This window comes from Ursus arctos, unplaced genomic scaffold (assembly GCF_023065955.2).
Source record: "Ursus arctos isolate Adak ecotype North America unplaced genomic scaffold, UrsArc2.0 scaffold_6, whole genome shotgun sequence".
Lineage (NCBI taxonomy): Eukaryota > Metazoa > Chordata > Mammalia > Carnivora > Ursidae > Ursus > Ursus arctos.
Window position 1 is genome coordinate 68164941 of NW_026623078.1, and position 19935 is coordinate 68184875.

A 19935-nucleotide genomic window follows, 5' to 3' on the forward strand; every position below is an offset into this window, starting at 1 on the left:
CGATGGGGACACAAAGATGAAGAAGTGGTTCTCTGTCCCTTGAAGAGCTCACAGTCTATGGAGGAGCTAATATAAATAATCACACTGTACGGTGGGAGATGTGCCAGAAAAGAGATACATGGGGTGTTGTGGGGTGACGGAGACACTGGTCATGACCACGACTGCAGAACGAGGCGAGTTTCAACAGAGGTGCTAAGTGCCTTTAGGCAGAGATGAGAGGGAAAGTTGGGATAAATCCAGGAATTTGGAGGCGGGATGGAGTAACTAGACAAAATCTTAGATCACTGTGTGTCTGAGGAACAAAATTAATTTGATATTGTTAGAATGACTATTTATTTACGGTAAAGTTATGTTACAAATGTATCAGTGTTCTATTATGTGATACAGGATATGAAATCATAATTATAGGCAGAGTGTATCTATTTTTTATTGAATGACAATTTTGTTTTAAATTGCAGTTCCAGTTACAGATGTTTGATATTATCTGTTCCACATCCTGGGCCAATAGCGACAAATGCTGTGAACTTCCAGGCCTGGTAAGAATTCTTCTTTTATTAGTAGGTCTGTTCTTTATTGAAATGTTCTAAAGTTGTATTTAATTTTCTCTGAAAATTAAATGCTATTTCATAAAACTCATAACAAGCTAATTCATTGTGATGATAATGAAAATCAGAAGAGGTTAAGAAGGAGGCGGGTCTGACATCAGCAAGACACACTGACGTGCATGGCGGGACCTGCACACCTCCAAGGGGTGCCGTCTACACAGAGTCCAGAGGTTCTCAAACTTCCTGGTTCAGGAAACCTTTGGTGTTGCAATAATTTTTTTCATGGTACCCTTAGGTCAAAAGAAATGCCAAACAATTCCGTATATGAATCCATTAGGTCCAAAAATCTTAAGTGTTTATGCTCTAAAAACGCAGTAGCCATATGAAAAAATAATACACATGAATGGAAAGAAGAAAATGGGATTGTTATTTTATTCCTAAATAACCAAGATTACTTACGAATGGGATGGATGGGCCTATTGCGGAGTACATAATTTTCATACCTTGGAATCTGATTGGACGTCACCACCTCACTTCTTTTTCCACATTGATTTTTTCCATGTTACTTGCTTCTTTCTGTCATAGCAACTGCCAGAACCCCAAATTTGCAAGTATATGACATCATCAAAAAAGTATTTCAATATCTAGTGTTAAGATTGTGAGCTACCTTGAACTAGTTGTTCATACGAAGTCCAATGGGTGTCAAATACTGCTATTTCTCTTGAGTTTTTAAAACATTCATGGTGCCCTTATAAGTTTGTTGAGGTGCCTCAGGGCATCTTGGCACACAGTTCTGAAATTGTAGTCATAATCTGTATAAACTATGTGATGTTACCAGAAAATCGATCTTTTTTTAAAAATAATTTTTATTTTGTTATATTAGTCACCATACAGTGCATCCCCAGAGAAAATCGATCTTTTTATCATTATTAATACCAAGTATAATTCATGGGGTCATACCTGTATATATAAAAACAGATTCATATCTTATCATTCTTAGGGACAGTGAGCTGAATTGGATGACCGTGTTATGGTTGGACAGTAGTCATGTCTTAATAATTAAACTTGGAGAATGGGCACAGAGCAGCCTTCATAAAGGCTCAGAGATTTGCCTTTTTAACCTTACACCAGATCACATCATCTATTGCAGGCATTCAATACATGGTGACTCTGTTTGAGAAGGATATACAGTTGGCCCTTGAACGACGTGGGAGTTAGAGGCACCAGCCTCCCTCCCACTCAGTCAAAAATCTGTGTATGACTTTTGACTCCCCCAAAACTTACCTACTGTTGACAGGAAGCCTCACTGATAACATAAACAGTTGATTAACACATATTTCGTATGTAATACGTGTTATATACTATATTCTTACGGTAAAGAAGTCTAAAGAAAAGAAGATTTGTTAAGAAAATCATAAGGAAGAGAAAATACATTTATAGTGCTAGATTGCATTTATTGGAAAAAAAAGTCCACATGTAAGCTGACCAGTACAGTCCAAGTTGTTCAAGAGTTAACTGTAACTTACTCTTTCTTCATCAAAATTAATTTCCAAGTAAACTCTGATGAAGAATTAAATCAGAGGGGCGCCTGGGTGGCTCAGTCGTTAAGCGTCTGCCTTCCGCTTAGGGCGTGATCCTGGCGTTCTGGGATCGAGCCCCACATCAGGCTCCTCTGCTGGGAGCCTGCTTCTTCCTCTCCCACTCCCCCTGCTTGTGTTCCCTCTCTCGCTGGCTGTCTCTGTCTGTCAAATAAATAAATAAAATCTTAAAAAAAAAAAAAAGAATTAAATCAGAGACACTGTGGTGTTATGCTTAAGCCCAGATGGATTGGAATGTGGAAGCAGAAACATTCAGAAGCCCACGCTCTATCGAGCAAAATGTGATCACCACTTTTCCTAGGAAGGACCCAGGCCTGCTGAGAGCTTGTCTTCTTATTTTTATCACTGAAGATATGTCCATTCCATGGTAGGAAGACCTGGATGGAGATACAGTTGGCAGCAATGGTAAAACCGTTATTGAGCCTCTGGTCACAGGAGGCCTGATATCAGCCTTATTCGGAGGCTCTTTCCAGATACTCAAGTTTGTATTCCACTCTAGCTGCCCAGGTATCAGGCCAGATGTGTTAACAGGGGGGTTTCCTATAATGAGCTGAAAGCTTTGACTATTGTCCAACATTTAAAGAAAAGTATATACAGTAGACATGGGCCCTTTGCTCAACATTTTTCCATTGTGAACATTTCAGAGACTGAGATTATTTTCCACTTGATCGTTTAATTATCATCCGTGCTCCATTCAGTTCCAGCTTCACTTTCCCCCCGAGTCTTAAATAGTGAAGCTTATTTTCTCCCTGTCCAATGAGATTGGTGAACCCTATGGAGTTCTGCAATTTCTAATCCCGGTGCAGACTTCTTTTTGGCCGGTACTTCAAATGGGATCGTCACAAACTCTGTGGTAGCTGTTAGTGGGTCTTCGTCCCCCAGGGACTCGTGCAGAGATGTTCAGCCTGATGTTCATAATCTATCTTGTAATGTCATGTGGCAACAAAATTGTGCAAGAAAAGGAAAATGAGCTCCTATCCCAAAGCTCTAGATGGATGCTGTGTTGCCTCCTTGTGTTCAACCACAGAACGTGAGTCATAACGAAGGTTGTTGCAGGGACTTGATGATGCGTTTAAGCACTGTTTTGATTTTGTTTTGTGTGTTTTAGTGTAGATACAGTTGTTCTGTTCCGAAGTGGTTTTTTTTTTTAGAAAGAAGAAAGTTTTCAAGACCTTTAGTTCATAAAGTACTCCTACTCGAACCAAATGAATTAGGAGCCAGAACCTCGTTTACACCCACTTCTGCCTTTCTTTCTTCACCTGCATCCCCAAGCTCATTTTATCAGCGTCCTTTGGTGATGATGATTTTCAATGACTCACTAGACACTCATTCATTTTTCTTTAAGGAAAATATTTTGTGGGCAGGAGAGAGTATTCTTTGCCTTTCCACACCAACGTTCACTTGAAAGGTTTTTTTTTTTTAAGTGTCTTAAATCAAAGTGTTTTCTTTGAGTCCATAAAGCCATTTATACAGATTGTCTTGTTAACAGTTACGCTATTTTTTCCCCTCTTCAGAGGGATGAGGAGACCTGCCCAGAGCTACCACATTCCTGCTCCTGTTCTGAAGTCAATGCCGGGACTCTGGGACCAGCAGGCCCACCAGTAAGTCTTGCCTCATTCAGATTTCAATGTTCTTTAATAATATTCATAGCTGTCATTTGTTGTGTGTCTAATATGCGCTTGCCACTGTACTACACACATACTTAATCCTATAGCAAACTGAAGCCCACAGATGTTAAGAAACTTGCCTAAAGAGGGGCGCCTGGGTGGCTCAGTTAGTTAAGCATCTGCCTTTGGCTCAGGTCATGAACCCAGGGTCCTGGGATCGAGCCCCACATCGAGCCCCACATCGGGCTCCCTGCTCCCCAGGGAATCTGCTTCTCCCTCTCCCTCTGCACCCCCCCCCCACCCCACTTGTGCTGTCTGGCTTTCTCTATCTCTCTGTCAAATAAATAAATAAAATCTTAAAAGAAAAAAAAAAAGCAACTTGCCTAAAGAACACAGCTTCTCTTCAAATCCCCGTCTCTCTGACTCCTGTATATGATGCTCTGGAACCTCAGGGCATACTGTCTTTCAAATTGTTACGTATTTCGAAATCTTCCCTTTAACCCCCTGTGGTTGATGTTCAATGTGAATGTCTCAAACGTTGGCCCTCTACTTCCCCTCTAAGGTTTACGTACCTCCCTTCACTAGTATGTGCTAAAGTTGAAACGTAAAGGGAGGATTTTGAACTCACCCTATCCGAACATGAAGTTCTCCACTGCTGTTGGAAACTTCCTGCAAAAATGGAGAGAGAGGGAGATTGGCCTGATTGGGGGTGGGGGGGGGCGGTGAGGGAGAAGGAGGAGGAGGGAAGGAGGGAGAGAGAAAGAAAACATTTTTTGTAAAATATAAAAATGTATATAAACGCACTACCTGGCTCTTTGAATTTACGTGATGAATCTTTCCATTTCATGGGTTTAAGTGCTCATTTTCTGTCTGACCTGTTAACCTGGGGTTATGGGTGTTTCCTTAAGGTGATAGAGTTGGTCTGTGGTTAGGAATTGGTAAATGGATTGAGGCAGAAAGACAGAAAAAACAGGGAGGAGAAGCACAAGCAAATAAACAAATCCAGACCTTGTAGGAGGAATATTCTGATGTCTCACCAGCCCTTGCACGCTGGCTGACGGGAGGCAGGCGGGCCTGCCAACATGCATGCAGCAGATCACACAGGCAGCGTGAGGGTTCACTCCAGCTTGGGCCGCCCACCAGAATTTTCCCTCATCTGTGTACCACATTTCCTGAGCTGAACAAAAAGGAAGAGAACCTACTGAATGTATCTGAAATACATCCCAGCAGCTTCTCCCTTACCTTTGGCACATAGAACATTCTTTCAAGTGCAGATGTAGAACCCAAGTCTTTTTTTTTTTTTTTTTTTTGAACAGAAAACTCTTTATTCCAAAGAAGCCAATGTGGAATGATGGTAAAAGCATTAAATTTAAATCATAAGACTAGGCAAGTCTCTGAACCACTGTGAGCCTCCCTTTCCTCATATATAAACTAGCACCCACCTCTCTGACATTCTGAGAATATACAAGATAATATGTATATAAGTATTCGTGCATTATGAAACTTCAATCAAATGTAAGGGTTTGTCCTCAGTTTAATCTTGGAATTGGAAACACAGATTTATTTTCAACTGTGTATAGCTTGCTTTTTTTTTTTTTTTTAACCCAAAAGTATGTCTTTGAGGAGCATCTGCGTGGAGCAATTAAGCATCTGACTCTTGGTTTCGGCTCATCTCATGACCTCAGAATTGTGAGATCAAGCCCTGTGTGGTCCCCTCTGCATTCTTGCTCTCTCTAATAAATAGATAAATATTTTTTAAAAAGTTATGTCTTTGAACCTTATCAAAGGTAATGCACATTGTTCCATTATATAAACTAGAGTTTATTGACCCATAACTCTGGAGTATTTCCCTACTACTCTATTATTACAGTGAACATCCTTTGTATGTCTCTGCAAACATGAGTTGAGGGCCCTTACAATAACCCGCAGGATCAGATTTGTTGGAGAATAAGGAGGGTGTATCTCCAACTTCATGAAGAAACCACTAATTGCCTTTCCAGATGGTTGTCCCAATATCTTCTCCCACAAACTCTAGAAGAGGTCTGGTTTCCCTGCATCTCACGAGCACAGTGATGTTGCCAGATTCAAGAGCTATCGCTTATCTGATGAGTGTAAAACCCTGTGGTCTTTGTTTTATTTTATTCGTTTATTTATTTTTCTTGAGAGAGAGAGAGAAAATAAGCAGGAAAGGGCAGAGGGAGAGAGAGAATCATAAGCAGACTCCACGCCCAGCACGGGGCGCAACTTGGGGCTTGATCTCAAGACCCTGAGATCATGACCTGAGCTGAAATCAAGAGTCAACCACCTGAGCCCCCCAGGCGCCCTTGTGGTTGACATTTTAAATGACTTTCCCTTTGTGCTAGTAAGATGGAGCAGTTTTTCATTTGTCTCTGAGTCATTTGGATCCCTTTCTATGTAAATACCTGTTTATAAACTTTTCTGGGATTTTGTTGTGCATTTGTTTTGCTTATTAGTTTCTAAGTGGTTTTATGTATTCTGGACACTTATCCTTTATTAATGATATGGTTTGTAAATATCATTTCCTGGTCTGTGGCTTGCTTGTTGTTGTTCACGGGACCTTTTTATTGTCTAGAAATTTTAAGGCCAGTGTAGTTAAATTTAATATTTCTGTGAGCTATTATTTTTTATGTTTTTCTTTACTCCTTTTTAGCCATGTTTCTCTTAGATGTGTCTCTTTAAATTTCCGATCATATGTGCAGTTTATATATCTTTTATATTAATTTTATTGCATGTTTTTATGGAAGATAGTCTGCATAGTACCAGCTTTTGGACATTTGTTGGTTCTTTGACATTTGCTTTGTGGCCTTTTGTCAAGTTTTACGGCTGTTCCATGTATGCTTTAGAAGAATGTGTGTTTTCTAATTGTGGAGTTCAGAATTTTAAATACAAATATCCAGTAAGTCAAACTGTCAGTTGTGTGGTTAGAATCTTCTTTATCTGCATTAATTCTTTATCTTTCAATTGCTGAGATAGATGTTTAAAATCTTCTACTTCCACTTCAATCTGTCAAATTTTGTTTGTAATTCTGCATCGTGTGTACATCCTGAGATTGTGTTACAGTGTACAAAAATCGAGAACGATCATCTTGCTAGTGACTTTTCTCTTTTGGATTATTTTTGTGGTATATATGTATATTTTTTTAATTTAAATTCAATCAGCCAACATAGAGTATGTCATTAGTTTCAGATGCAGAGTTCAATGAATTCATCAGTTGCATATAACACCCAGTGCTCATCACATCACATACCCTCCTTAAGGCCCATTTTCTTCATCCTTTTAGTTTCAGCCTTTCTGTTGTCTTGATGTTTGAGATGTGTTCTGTTTAAATAGTATATGGCTAGGTTTTATTTTCAGTCTGGTTTTGCAGGTTTTTTTAGAGTTTAGTCCATTCACTCTATTATTTGTGATAATTAACCTCTTTGGGCAAATATCCCATTATCTGTCCCCTTAGTTTTTGCTTTCTATTCATCCCACGTGATATATATGTGGTTTTCTTGGTTGGTTGAGGTTTTGTCTACTTATTTACACTTTTTGGCTTTTCGTTGTTATTCTTTTCTTCTCCCCTCCACTCACCTGGAAATTTTGCTCTCTATAGCTGTTCTTTTAGTAGTCAACCAAGAGATTTTAACAAACATATTTAGCTTGACAAAGTCTCAAAAGAATCAAGATTTTCATCCTTATTTCAACAGATATGATACTCTTGGAATTTTTTTCTCTTGGATCATCCTTTTTATAATTTATGCACTGTTGCTATCAGGTATTTTGATACTTTTTTTAACATCACAAACTAGACATTTTATTAGTACTTGTTATAAATTACTATGTATTAAGACTTGTCTCCATACTTGCTATTTCTTTGCTCATGGTATCTTCCAGTATCATTTTTATTTCTCCTGGATACACACTTTGGATGTTCCATTTATTTATTTATTTATTTATTTATTCATTCATTCATTCATTCATTCATTCATTCATTTATAAGAGAGAGAGAGAGTGCAATCATGCAGGAGAAAGGACAGAGAGAGGGGGAGAGAAAGAATCTCAAGCAGACTTCCCACTGAGCGTAGAGCCCTCCACATGGCTCCATCTCAGGACCACAAGGTCATGACCAGAGCCAAAACAAAGAGTCGGACACTTAACCCACTGTGCCACCCAGGTGCCCCAAGATGTTCCTTTGATGAGAGACTATTGATAGTCAATTTTTAATTTTTTTTCATCACCAAATGCTTTTATTTCCCATATTATCAAAAGATAGTTTTGATGGTTGTTACAGAGATCGTTGATTGTACCCTCATTGCCACTGCTTCTTTTTCGTAGCAGAATTCCCCGAGTTCTAGCTAAGCACACGGCCATTCAGCTAGAGACTTGATTTCTTAACATCTGTACAAGTAGATATCACCTTATGACCAAGTTCTGGCCAGTAAGAGAAAAGGGATATGCAATCAACCTAGAAGTTGTTCTTAAGTGAAAACAAAATAACTTCCTTATCCATTCTCACCTCTCTCAACATGCTACTCTGGGAACACGTGGTAATGGTTCACTTTAGCAAGCAGTGCAGAGCAATAGAATTAAAGCACCCGAGCTTGCAGGCTGCCTTGTGTGGTAAAGCTACTCTACTACAACGAACCAGTTATCAGCTCGGGTTTTAATATAAGAGAATAATAAGCCTCCTGTCTTGCTTAAAAATTTTTTAATATTGGCCTTAATTAAAGCAGTGAGACAACTTTCCAAACTAATAAACGGGAGGATCTTATTTTCAAGATCCCTTTGTCTTTAGTGATCAGAAGTTTCGCCACGCTCTGCTCTGGTGCGGGGTTTTTGATGAAGACAATCTGCCATTTTGGAAAACTTATGACTTCATGAGTTTGAATGGCAATGTTTCTCGTTAAATTTGGAGTTTTCTTAGTCACTATCTCTTCGATAATTGCCTCTCTCCTATCATCTCGATTACGTTTTTCTGAAGCTCAACTGATGTACTTTCTTACTCTCATGTCTCTTAACCTTTTTTATTTATTTCTGCTTGTATCTCCAGGCTTCTTCTATGTAATTTCTTCAAATTTAGTTTCTAGTGTATTCTGTCTTTAGCTATGTTTAATATGCTACTTAACCTATCCATTGTATTTCTGATTTTGATGACTATATTTAGCACAGCTAGAAGTTATATTTGGTTCCTTTTCAAACCTTCCAGGCATTTCTATAGTCTTTCTTCTCTTGTAACACTTCAAAACTATTTTTTCTTTCAATATTTTAAATACAGTTTATTTTTTATCTGATCATGTCAATATCTGCATTGTGCGTGGTTCTGAGTCTGCCATTTTTTTTCTGCTGATGTTACTCATGCTATCTTGTTTCCACATGTATTTTGTGAATTTTTTTGGTGTATATTTGAGTTTGTATTACTTGAAATTTTATCTTGGGGGATATTTTGAGCCAGTTTTGAGCTGTATTCCTCCAGAGAATATCTGTGCTTGCTTCTGCTAAGCTCCTGGGTAGACAACCAACTGAAATCCACCTTAGACATTTGACTTTGGAGTTTTGTTTGCTCCTGAGTGTATGAATTCTGATCCCTAGATTGTATGAGAATCAGCTTCTGGGTAATATTTCTTAGCAAAGACATTTCCTACTCCTCCCATAGCTACATTGGAAACAACATCTTAGTCATCCACCTGCTATTTTTTATTGTTTGTTTTTTTTTTTTCCTATCTGATTCACAGGGAAGACTTTCAAGTTCCTCAGCTTTAAAGAACATTTCATTTTCCACCCTGCCCCCACCTATCACAGGCTCAAGTTCATATTTCCTTGCTCTGTGTAGGCTATAAAATACAAACTTTGCAGCAACCCTGAACCATTTTCCCCATCCTTCCCCAGGGCAGTCTCTGAGCACACACTTGCTTCTCTGGTTTTTGTTTCTTCTTCCTGCCTGGCATTTATGCGTTCAGTTTTTAATTACAATGATGTTTATTTTATTTTAAGCAGCATTAATAAGCTTTTTTAGCTGGAGGGTTTTCAAGTTTTTTCATCTGCAATACTGCTGGGACAAGTTATAAAATATTCACATATGACCTAAGAGTCAAACTTTGTAATGAGAAAAAAGCAGCAGAGAAGTGAAAGAGAAGACTTGAGTTCTGACTTAGAAAGATGTAAAAGAGGAGAAACGCTATTGAAATTTTCAAATATTTAAAGTATAATAAACTATTCAAGAAATGGTATCCCAAACAATATGCAATAAACCCTGTCTAATGATTTAATATAGTTGTGATTATTTTCAAATTCAAGAATTCACACAGTGGTGTTTGGTGCCAATAAAGCTACGGAAGAGCCGTAGGAAGGCCTGGGTGAATGAACCATATTCCCTTTGCCTAGACTAACCCTTTCTTCCTTTTTTTTAATTTTTTTATTTTTGTGGGTTATTTTTTATTTATTTATTTATTTTATTTAATGATTTTTATTATATTATGTTAGTCACCATACAGTACATCCCCGGTTTCCGACGTAAAGTTCGATGATTCATTAGTTGCATATAACACCCAGTGCACCATGCAATACGTGCCCTCCTTACTACCTATCACCGGTCTATCCCATTGCCCCACCCCCCTCCCCTCTGAGGCCCTCAGTTTGTTTCTCATAGTCCATAGTCTCTCATGTTTCATTCCTCCTTCTGATTACCCCCCCTTTCTTTATCCCTTTCTTCCCCTACCGATCATCCTAGTTCTTATGTTCCATAGATGAGAGAAATCATATGATAGTTGTCTTTCTCTGCTTGACTTATTTCACTTAGCATTATCTCCTCCAGTGCCGTCCATGTTGCAGCAAATGTTGAGAATTCGTTCTTTCTGATAGCTGAGTAATATTCCATTGTATATATGGACCACAACTTCTTAATCCAGTCATCTGTTGAAGGGCATCTCGGCTCCTTCCACAATTTAGCTATTGTGGACATTGCTGCTATGAACATTGGGGTGCATATGGCCCTTCTCTTCACTACGTCTGTATCTTTGGGGTAAACACCCAGTAGTGCAATTGCTGGATCATAGGGTAGCTCAATTTTTAACTTTTTAAGGGACCGCCACACTGTTTTCCAGAGTGGCTGTACCAACTTGCATTCCCACCAACAATGTAGGAGGGATCCCCTTTCTCCACATCCTCTCCAACAATTGTTGTTCCTTGCCTTGTCTATTTTTGCCATTCTAACTGGCATAAGGTGGTATCTCAGTGTGGTTTTGATTTGAATTTCCCTGATGGCTAATGATTTTGAACATTTTTTCATGTGTCTGTTAGCCATTTGTATGTCTTAATTGGAAAAGTGTCTGTTCATATCTTCTGCCCATTTTTTGATTTGTTTATTTGTTTCTCGTGTATTAAGTTTGAGAAGTTCTTTGTAGATCTTGGATACCAGTCCTTTATCTGTAGTGTCATTTGCAAATATATTCTCCCATTCCGTGGGCTGCCTCTTAGTTTTTCTGACTGTTTCCTTGGCTGTGCAGAAGCTTTTTATCTTGATGAAGTCCCATAAGTTCATTTTATCTTTTGTTTCTCTTGCCTTTGGAGATGTGTCATGAAAAAGGTTGCTTTGGCCGATTAGACTAACCCTTTCTTAGTAAAAGGATGGAAGTTAAAAAAAAAAAAAAAGGATGGAAGTTAACATCCACAAAAATGTATTGAATTCTTGTCATGTGCTCAGTGTTGACGGTTAAGGATAAGGTGCAAAATAAGTTACAAATATAAAAGTTTTGAGGCTTTTAGACACGGTGCCTCTGACATGAATAGCTGTGAGACAAATTATCATATTTCAACAAAACCTGCAGTTAAAAACCAATCATTAAAGATGCACAGAAAAAATTAAAGAGTTCGGGCCAGAATGATATATTAATTGGGATGAATTGCACTTGCTTCAAGGAACAGAACATTTGACTGATACAGTAGTATAAACAGATGTTTAAATATTTATTGTTTGCTCAACAAAAGATTTAGAGGTGGATGATCCCAAGGACCTAAGCTTGTCCCAGTTTCCCACTTTCCTTTCTATAGGCTTGTGGCCTGTTGATCACATTAGCCCAAAGTGGTTAATGTGCCCATTCCTGGTTGCAAAGGGGACTGGGCAAGCAAATCCATCTTTTTTAGTCTTGTAGTAGGAGAAATAAAATGGAGAAGGGAGTCAGGAAAGACTGTTTGGTAACCAACCAAAAGTGTCTGCCACTCTGGGAAAAAATATTTGCATCCCATGTAACAGTGAAAGGTGTGGTATCCAAATATATGAAGAATTTCTACACATTAAAGAGAAGGAGACATGTAACCCATTAGAAAACTGAGTAAAGTACAGAAATAGGTAGTTGCATTGAGATGAAATGCAAATGGAAAATGTTATGAAAAGATGCCCCATTAGAGTAGTGTTTAGGGAAATGAAAATTAAAATAAGAGTAAAATGTTATTTTTACCAATTAGTTTGATCACAATGTAAAGTTTGACAGCATTGTGGGGGAGGAAAAATAATTTTCCCTCTACTCTTCTGGGTTCCTGGCTAAGACACCCCTTTAATAAAAAGACAGATTAGCAGAAGAGAAACAATCTAGAGTTTAATAACATGCATACCTCCTGTATACATGGAAGATACCCAGGAAAACTAAGTAACTCCCCAAAATGGTTGAAGCCATCACTTTAAATATCATCTTCAGCTAAAGACGATGGGGGGGGGGAGGGGGGCATTGGGGATAGGGGGTATGTTTGGGGAGGTTACCAGGAAAGGCATAGCAAACAAGGGTGAGGCTATTATGCAGATCCCAGTCTCTGTCTTCTTCATAAGTAAGTTTCTAGAGATTTAGAGTCCTCCCTTCCTTCCTGGTACAAAGAGGGAGACACTGTTACAAATGGAGACTTCTCTTATAAATATAAATGTCTCATAAAACTTTTACTTGGTTTTTGGTTTTCAGGGCTTCTCCTGTGTCTGCAGTTTCTTAAATAATCCTTGTGCCTGAGAGGCACACTGTGAGGTGACAAATTCTGCTCCCCTTCAATATTGAGTGGTGACTAAGGTTTAGAGAAGGAGGAACCCTCTTAAACTCTTGGTAGATGAGTAAACTGACACAGCTTTTTGGAGCACAGTTTGATATTATATCTACCTACCCATCAAATTTCATTTATAATTCTACTTGTTGATATCCTAAATATTAATATTTGTACTTAAATATTAAAGTTTGTACTTAAGGGCTGTATAAGGATGTTAATTGCAGAAGTGTTTAAACAGGAAAAAAAAAAGTGTGAGAAAACCCTATGTTTCCAATAATGAAGAATGGTTAAACAAACAATTATATAATCCAAGGTTTGGAAAACTACACAACTCATTCAGAATAAGTTAAATCATATGTTATGTCATGGAAAAGAATCTCTAAAACACATTGTTAAAAAACTTAGAAGTATGTAAACAGTGTGATGTCACATATGTAATTTATAATATATCATATAATAGCACAAAAATACTATAGGTAATATTTTCTATAGGTACATACATATATGCAATTTTATAATTGTATTTTAAAAGTCTGGAAGAGGGGCGCCCAGGTGGCTCAGTGGGTTAAGCATCTGCCTTCAGCTCAGGTCATGATCTCGGGGTCCTGGGATCAGCCCACATGGGGTTCACTGCTCAGTGGGAGAGTTTGCTTGTCCCTCTCCCTCTGCCCTTCCCCCTGCTTGTGCTCTCTCGTGAGCTCTCTCTCCAATAAATAAAATCTTTTTTTTTAAAGATTTTATTTATTTATTTGACAGAGAGACAGCCAGCGAGAGAGGGTACACAAGCAGGGGGAGTGGGAGAGGAAGAAGCAGGCTCCCAGCAGAGCAGGGAGCCTGACATGGGGCTTGATCCCAGGACCCTGGGATCACACCCTGAGCCAAAGGCAGATGCTTAACGACTGAGCCACCCAGGTGCGCCTCCAATAAATAAAATCTTGAAAAAAAAAAAAAGAAGTCTGGAAGATAAGCAACCAGGTGTTATTGGGGAGGGGATTGAATTTAAGTGGTTAAAAGAAGCTGGAAGAAACCTTAAAGCTCACCCAATCCAATCTTTTCCCAAGTGATGCAAGTGTTTTGCTGACGGTACACAAAATGTTTTCCAGGAGTCACGTGTGTAGCAGGAAATAAATCGAAATCACACACTGAGAGAGCTATTCCATTTTCAATGAGCTTTTAATCCTTCTGCTCAGGTGAAAGAGATATTCTCAGTCTGGTGCACACTAATACTTACTTGTCTCCCTTTTTAACAAAGAACAAGCCCATGGCTCACAGACTTCAATAGGAACAAAATCTAGCTAAATTTAATAACATTATTTATAGTATATTTTCAAGGTTACATTCTATTCTTAATAAGTAACGCATTTTTCCATTAACTATAGTGCTATACTATTTGCTTTTAAGATTAGATTTAAGTGAAATAGTGAGTCAATTGAAAAATATTCAGTGTATACACGTATATATTTATGCACATATATACAAAGAATATGTTTGCAAGAATACATATACACATACATATATATCTAGATAAAGAAAATGATATTAAGTAATTGTGCAGATGGCGCGTTAATAGGGCAAAAATATTAGGGAAAATACAAAAAACTGAAGTTTCAGTAACACTGATTAGCCTTTTATGGTGTAAATAAAATTAAATTGTTACTATTTTTAGATGCTTTTTACAATTTAATTAAATAATCTCAAAGTTGTGGTATAAGACACAATTTTAGATTAGCAGTGTATTTTATTTGTGTCCATTAATAGTAGTTGTCTTACACACTAAATTTCAAAATACTGAAGCTTTTTTTAATTTGAAAGCATTTGGCCTAGAAAGCTTTCTCAAACTATGAAATCATCAGCAGGAAGAGGTGAGTCTAGGTGGCAGATTTCCAGTGAAGGATCATAATGAGTATGTACCATTACACAATGAGTTGGACTTTATTCAAAATAAGACTTACATAATCCATATTTTTGAAGAAAATGGATGAAACATGCTGTTTAAGACTTGTCTTTGTGCTAATACTTAACATCTGTTTGCCAGGGTGGTCCAGGACTCCGAGGACCAAAGGGCCAACGAGGTGAACAGGGTCCAAAGGTAATTTTCTCTCTGTCTCTCTGTATCTCTGTCTGTCTCATATCTAGCAATAATATAATTTTGGAGTTCAGTACTGTTTACCCTTTGCAGTCCGGAACCCCTTATGTTTTTGTGGAAAGTTGTGTCTAAGTCTTTTCCTTTATTCTTAAAGACTTCTGTTTTTTCATAAAAATACTTAAGAACTCAGTGAAAGAAAGGTTGGTTTCCAGGTCAAAAATAGAATGTCAGTGTTCTGAGTGGTTTAGTTTCCAAGGTAGTGTTCTTTCGTGTATATTCTTCTCATTGTCTACCTACAACAAAGTAGAGAGAAAACTGAATCACAACTAGGCAGCACTCCTTTCCATGTAATTTCTCAAGTTTTAGAGTCCTACTCCCTCCCCACAATGTATAATCAAACACACAGCTCTGTTTTCCTTTCTCACTGCCCAGGGCCACCATGTGTGCTGGGGTAGGCCACAAAGGCACCAGCTGAGACGACCAAGCCTTGCCAAACCATGTCCAGGCACACGTTTTCCTAGTTTGCACAAAGGCGCCCTAACGGATGGGCAGAAACCCAGCCACTAATTGAATTCAGGTCTCACCATCTTCTATCTGGCTTTTGGCAAATCTTCTAACTGGTCTCCTGGCTCCAGTGCTTTTGATTTTCTGATGGATTCTTCACATCTGCCCCCAGATTTATTTCTTTAAAGTTATGCTGGGCCATATCATACTTTTAAATCTGTAGTCATATGCTATTGTCCTGAGAAGGCAATTCACCTTCCTTGGCGTGGCATTCAAGGCCCTCTATAATTTGACCCCCTGTTTCATTTGCACCTGTTGCCCCATGATCTCCTCTCCACCCACCTTGCAGTCTTGACTTACTGCTTCAATATGGTCACTTACTCAATTTGCATGGTATTTTTGCATGGGGAAGAGAACATTGCAAAAAATTTTACTATAAAACTGGAAACAAGTGAAGCAAGGTAGGAGCTTATATGGGGAGGAAGGAAGTAAATGAAAGAAGACTGAAGCTAATGAGTCACTAGCCAACTCAAAACTCATGAGATATCTTCTTTGTTGTTTGTTTGATTTTCTGAGATTGTAACACATATCTTAGGCACAGACTTGATGTTTCTTACCTGGCTCTCTCTCTCTTATGGTCCTACAAGGAAGGCCAGTGATTTGAAAGCCTCTTTTCAGACAGCAATACACTGGGTCTTCCTCAGTTCCACCTCAGCACAGTGCCCAGGAGCTCCTGTTGATTCTGCATTCCTCCTCCCATTGGGTTCCCGGCATGATCCCATGGTTTTCCCACATTCTCACCGGATGATGATTCTGATCATGAAGACTTGTTAGGAGTTCAAAGATGTTTGATGATCCCAACATTGACCCCTTACCTCTGATAATCCATTTCCACAGGACCACTGCTGATGGGGTTATTTTTACATGATGATTTTGATAAATCACAGATATCAGTACGAAGTGGTTTTAGGAAAATGTCTTGTTAGACAAAGAATGCCCACATGTCCACCAATGCCATAGTGTAGGAACAGATAAAGGATACCTTCCATATGGAAAGCCCTATGCTGTATTATTTTCCATTTTGTGGGTCCATCTTTTAGTTGTAGCAAACAATGAGAATTTAGAAGCTTAAAGCAACCCTGCTGCTGGGCTCTCCTAGTCATTTTTGTCTCATACTGTATAGAATAAAATGAGACCATATACTTTCTGCCCTTCTGCTCCATTCTCAGTTCCTCAATAATACTGAAGTGATAGATGATTAAATGATTATAAGCATTAACTAATATTTGTCAATTCCTGGCTTGTCTCTTCCATCATATTTTTTTAGATCTAGCTACCTCTATCTTTCCTCCTCTTACACTATGTCTCTTGTAAGAATAGTTTTCATTTGTTTTCTGCATCCTCACTTCCAAAATAGTTTTTATGGGGGCGGTACATAAGTGTTCATAGCACCTTTATTCACAATAGCAAAATCAGGAAATGATTCAAATGTTCATTAATAGGTGAATGAACAATTTTCTGTGTATCTATGCAATGGAGTACCATTCAGCAATTGAAAGGAACATACTATGGAAACATGCAACAAAAGTATGAACCCCAACACCACTCTGACACATAAAAGAAGCATGAACCGATGAAGTTCATAGTATATAATTCCATTTATATATAACCAGAATCATACTTAACCTGCATATGACTTCTATTCCTATAAGAATCCTGTAAAATTCTTCTTATTAAGATCACTGATTACCTCCTTGTTATCAAATCCACAGGCTATGGTTTAATTCCTATCTTACTTGAGATCTCTACAGCATTTGATATGGTTGGAGACCTTTCTATTAGAAATTTCCCCCCCTTTGGCCTTCCCTACACTGCTCAGGTTTCTCTTTCTCTCCCTTCTACCAGCTTTTCATCACATCTTTATCAGTTTCCTCTGTTACTGTCTCAACAGGCTCCTTAAGAACCTTACCCAAAAACACATCTTCAGCTACTCCAAAATCCATGCCAGCTCAGACATCCCTTGATCCCCAGACCATTGGACACGTCCACATGGTTACTCCCATGAAACTAAACCTTAGCTGACTATGCTCATTATCATCTTCTGTATTGCTTGCCCCAAGTAGTGGATTTGTCAACCTCCAATTTAACATGATATCCAGGTGTTGGAAGTCTTAGCTTATACTAGTTTTCACTGGAGTCCCAGGATGAAAGAAAGGAAAGAAGGGGTTGAGGATACAGTTTTTTGGATCTAAGATTACGGAGGAGATAGAGCTTTAGCTAAACCACAAGGTCCAAACTATGGAAATAAGAGTTGCTAATGTGATAGGACTGCCTGATCCTGAGGAGAAAGAAAATCAAGGAATATTGCACCAAGGGCAGGTCATTAGGCAGACATTAAAGAGGCACAGAAGGATGGTAGGATCAAGATGAAGAAGCAAACAGGGACTGGGGGCAAAGTCTTAGTAATGCAGGGGTGCCCCCAAGATGGGTAACAGACAGGGGTGGAGGTGGAGAGAATGTAGTTCAGCTGGAAGGTATGAACCTACATGCCACAGGCCAGGAGGGTGGTCTTGAAGTACTTCTGTCTCTTGGATTTGTTACGGAGCGTGGGGGGTCTAGTTACTCACATAGTTGGCATAGCCTTCTTATTTACGGAAGAAAAAAAATTATAGTTGAACAACCCCCATGTGTTTACTGCTTTGGTTTACTGATGACATCTTGTCTGGAAGGCGCACCATCTGAGGCATTTTGTCTCGCTATCCTATCAGCGTTTTGTGTCTTAGGAACATTTCTGTAAGGAAATAAATTATAAGTGCTCTAAGCAGAAATATCTTTTGAGTACTGAGATTCTAACTTACCTCTGAAATGATTTTCTTCTCTTGTGTTCCAGGGACCAGAGGGCCCTCGGGGTGACACAGGCCCTCCAGGACCTCAGGGTCCCCCTGGACCCCAAGGACCAAGTGGTCTGTCCATTCAAGGAATGCCTGTGAGTAGCATGTAAACATTTGGGTGGACTTTATTGTGTTCACTTTTTCATGAATTATAAAGAGTGAACTTTTGTCTTCTGTGCCCTTTACAATGAACCTCAGTCCCTTCCAACCCCTAAAGATAAGATTTGAGAAATGAAAGTAGTAACTGAAAGTTCATGAGTTCATTCATTAGTGAATTTTTTGTTAAGTGATGAGGGTATTTTACAAATAGATACATCCACACAGGGTAGGTTTGTCCATAAGCAAGTTGTCTAAGGAAAGAAAAGGGCTATGACATTTATTGTCCTTTTTCTTGTTGGATCAAATCCTTCATAGATGTAATAAAGTCTAAAAAGTAACAAATTCCAGTTGTTCATTATCTATTTGTAGTATTCATGGATATAGATTCATGGAAGCCATTTATTTCTGATTTTTATCTCGTGGGCATCAAAGGCCAGTGCACTTCGTTGGAGTTTCAGATTATAGACAGTGTACTTTGATACAGCCACTCTATTTGTATCACAGAAAGCAAATTTAATGCCACTCACTGATTTTCATTGATCTTCCTCTAGGGATCAAAATTTCAAGAGTAAAACCAATTTCTGTTAATCAAAATTAATATTTGAAACAAATAAGCCTTTTAAGCACATTTTTAGCCATCTTTCTGTGCATATGATTATATCTCCCTTGCTGAGAAGTTTTCTGTTCCAGGGTTATTTTCACAGTTTAGAAAGCATTAGCATTCCAGTTATACAATTGCTACTACTACTACTAAGCCTTTGGTAGCCTTACCTGCTAGATTCCATTCGCATATCTTTCTAGCTAAAACAAAACCAAAACTCGAGGTAGATATGAACTTTAAAAATCTAAACTATCAATAGTATCAAACTGTTGAATCTCTCCTCCGCAGATGTACAGTATGGCCTCGGCCGTATCAGACTCTGTGTTCTGTGTTTAAACTGCTCTGCCGTATAAACGTTCAGCTCCGTAGGAATGCTTACACACGGGGGGTAGCATATGTGAGAAGTGAAACATGCTGTATTTGGATGTTAGTGTGAAAGCCAGTTACTGTTGAAAATGTTAGAACAGTCAGTGGAGAGAAAGAAAAGACGAAGAATTAACCCTATGTGAACTTAACCCCGAATGCCTTTGGCTGTTCAGGGTATGACGGGTGCTAAAGGAGAAAAAGGAGAGACTGGCCTTCCTGGCCCACAGGTATGAGTTTTACTTTTTAGTCTGCTAAAAAATAAAAAAATGCTTTTAGCTTGGGGTGCCTGGGTGGCTCAGTCAGTTAAGCGTCCGAGTCTTAATTTCCGCTCAGGTCATGATCTCAGGGTTGTGGGATCGAGCCCCACATCAGGCTCCAGGCTCCACATGGAGTCTGCTTAAGATTCTCTGTCTCTTTCTCCCTCTGCCCCTCCCCCAAATCCTCTTAGCTCAAGAGCCTTGCCAAGGTGGGGGGGGGGAGGGGAAGGCTATACCTTCTAAAGTCAGCTGTGATTTTAGCAGTAAGGGGTTTCTCTATTAAAGACTGTTAGCCTGTGTTCATTCACTTGAGTCGCTTCTGAGAGTCATACTGATGCTCCTGAGGGCGAGCATTGG

At 38.8% G+C, this 19935-nt stretch overlaps 1 protein-coding gene across 12 annotated transcripts in view; it reads left to right on the top strand.

Moving 5' to 3' along the window:
• COL14A1 (collagen type XIV alpha 1 chain) overlaps positions 1 to 19935 on the top strand; it is a 209472-nt gene that overhangs the window by 142070 nt on the left and 47467 nt on the right. For all 12 annotated transcript variants that reach the window (XM_048212550.2, XM_048212549.2, XM_044382622.3 and 9 more), the window contains exons 35-39: positions 459 to 536; positions 3658 to 3744; positions 14810 to 14863; positions 18255 to 18350; positions 19495 to 19548. In XM_048212550.2, the coding sequence (XP_048068507.1) occupies positions 459 to 536; positions 3658 to 3744; positions 14810 to 14863; positions 18255 to 18350; positions 19495 to 19548 (369 nt within the window). The remainder of the gene's footprint in view (positions 1 to 458; positions 537 to 3657; positions 3745 to 14809; positions 14864 to 18254; positions 18351 to 19494; positions 19549 to 19935) is intronic.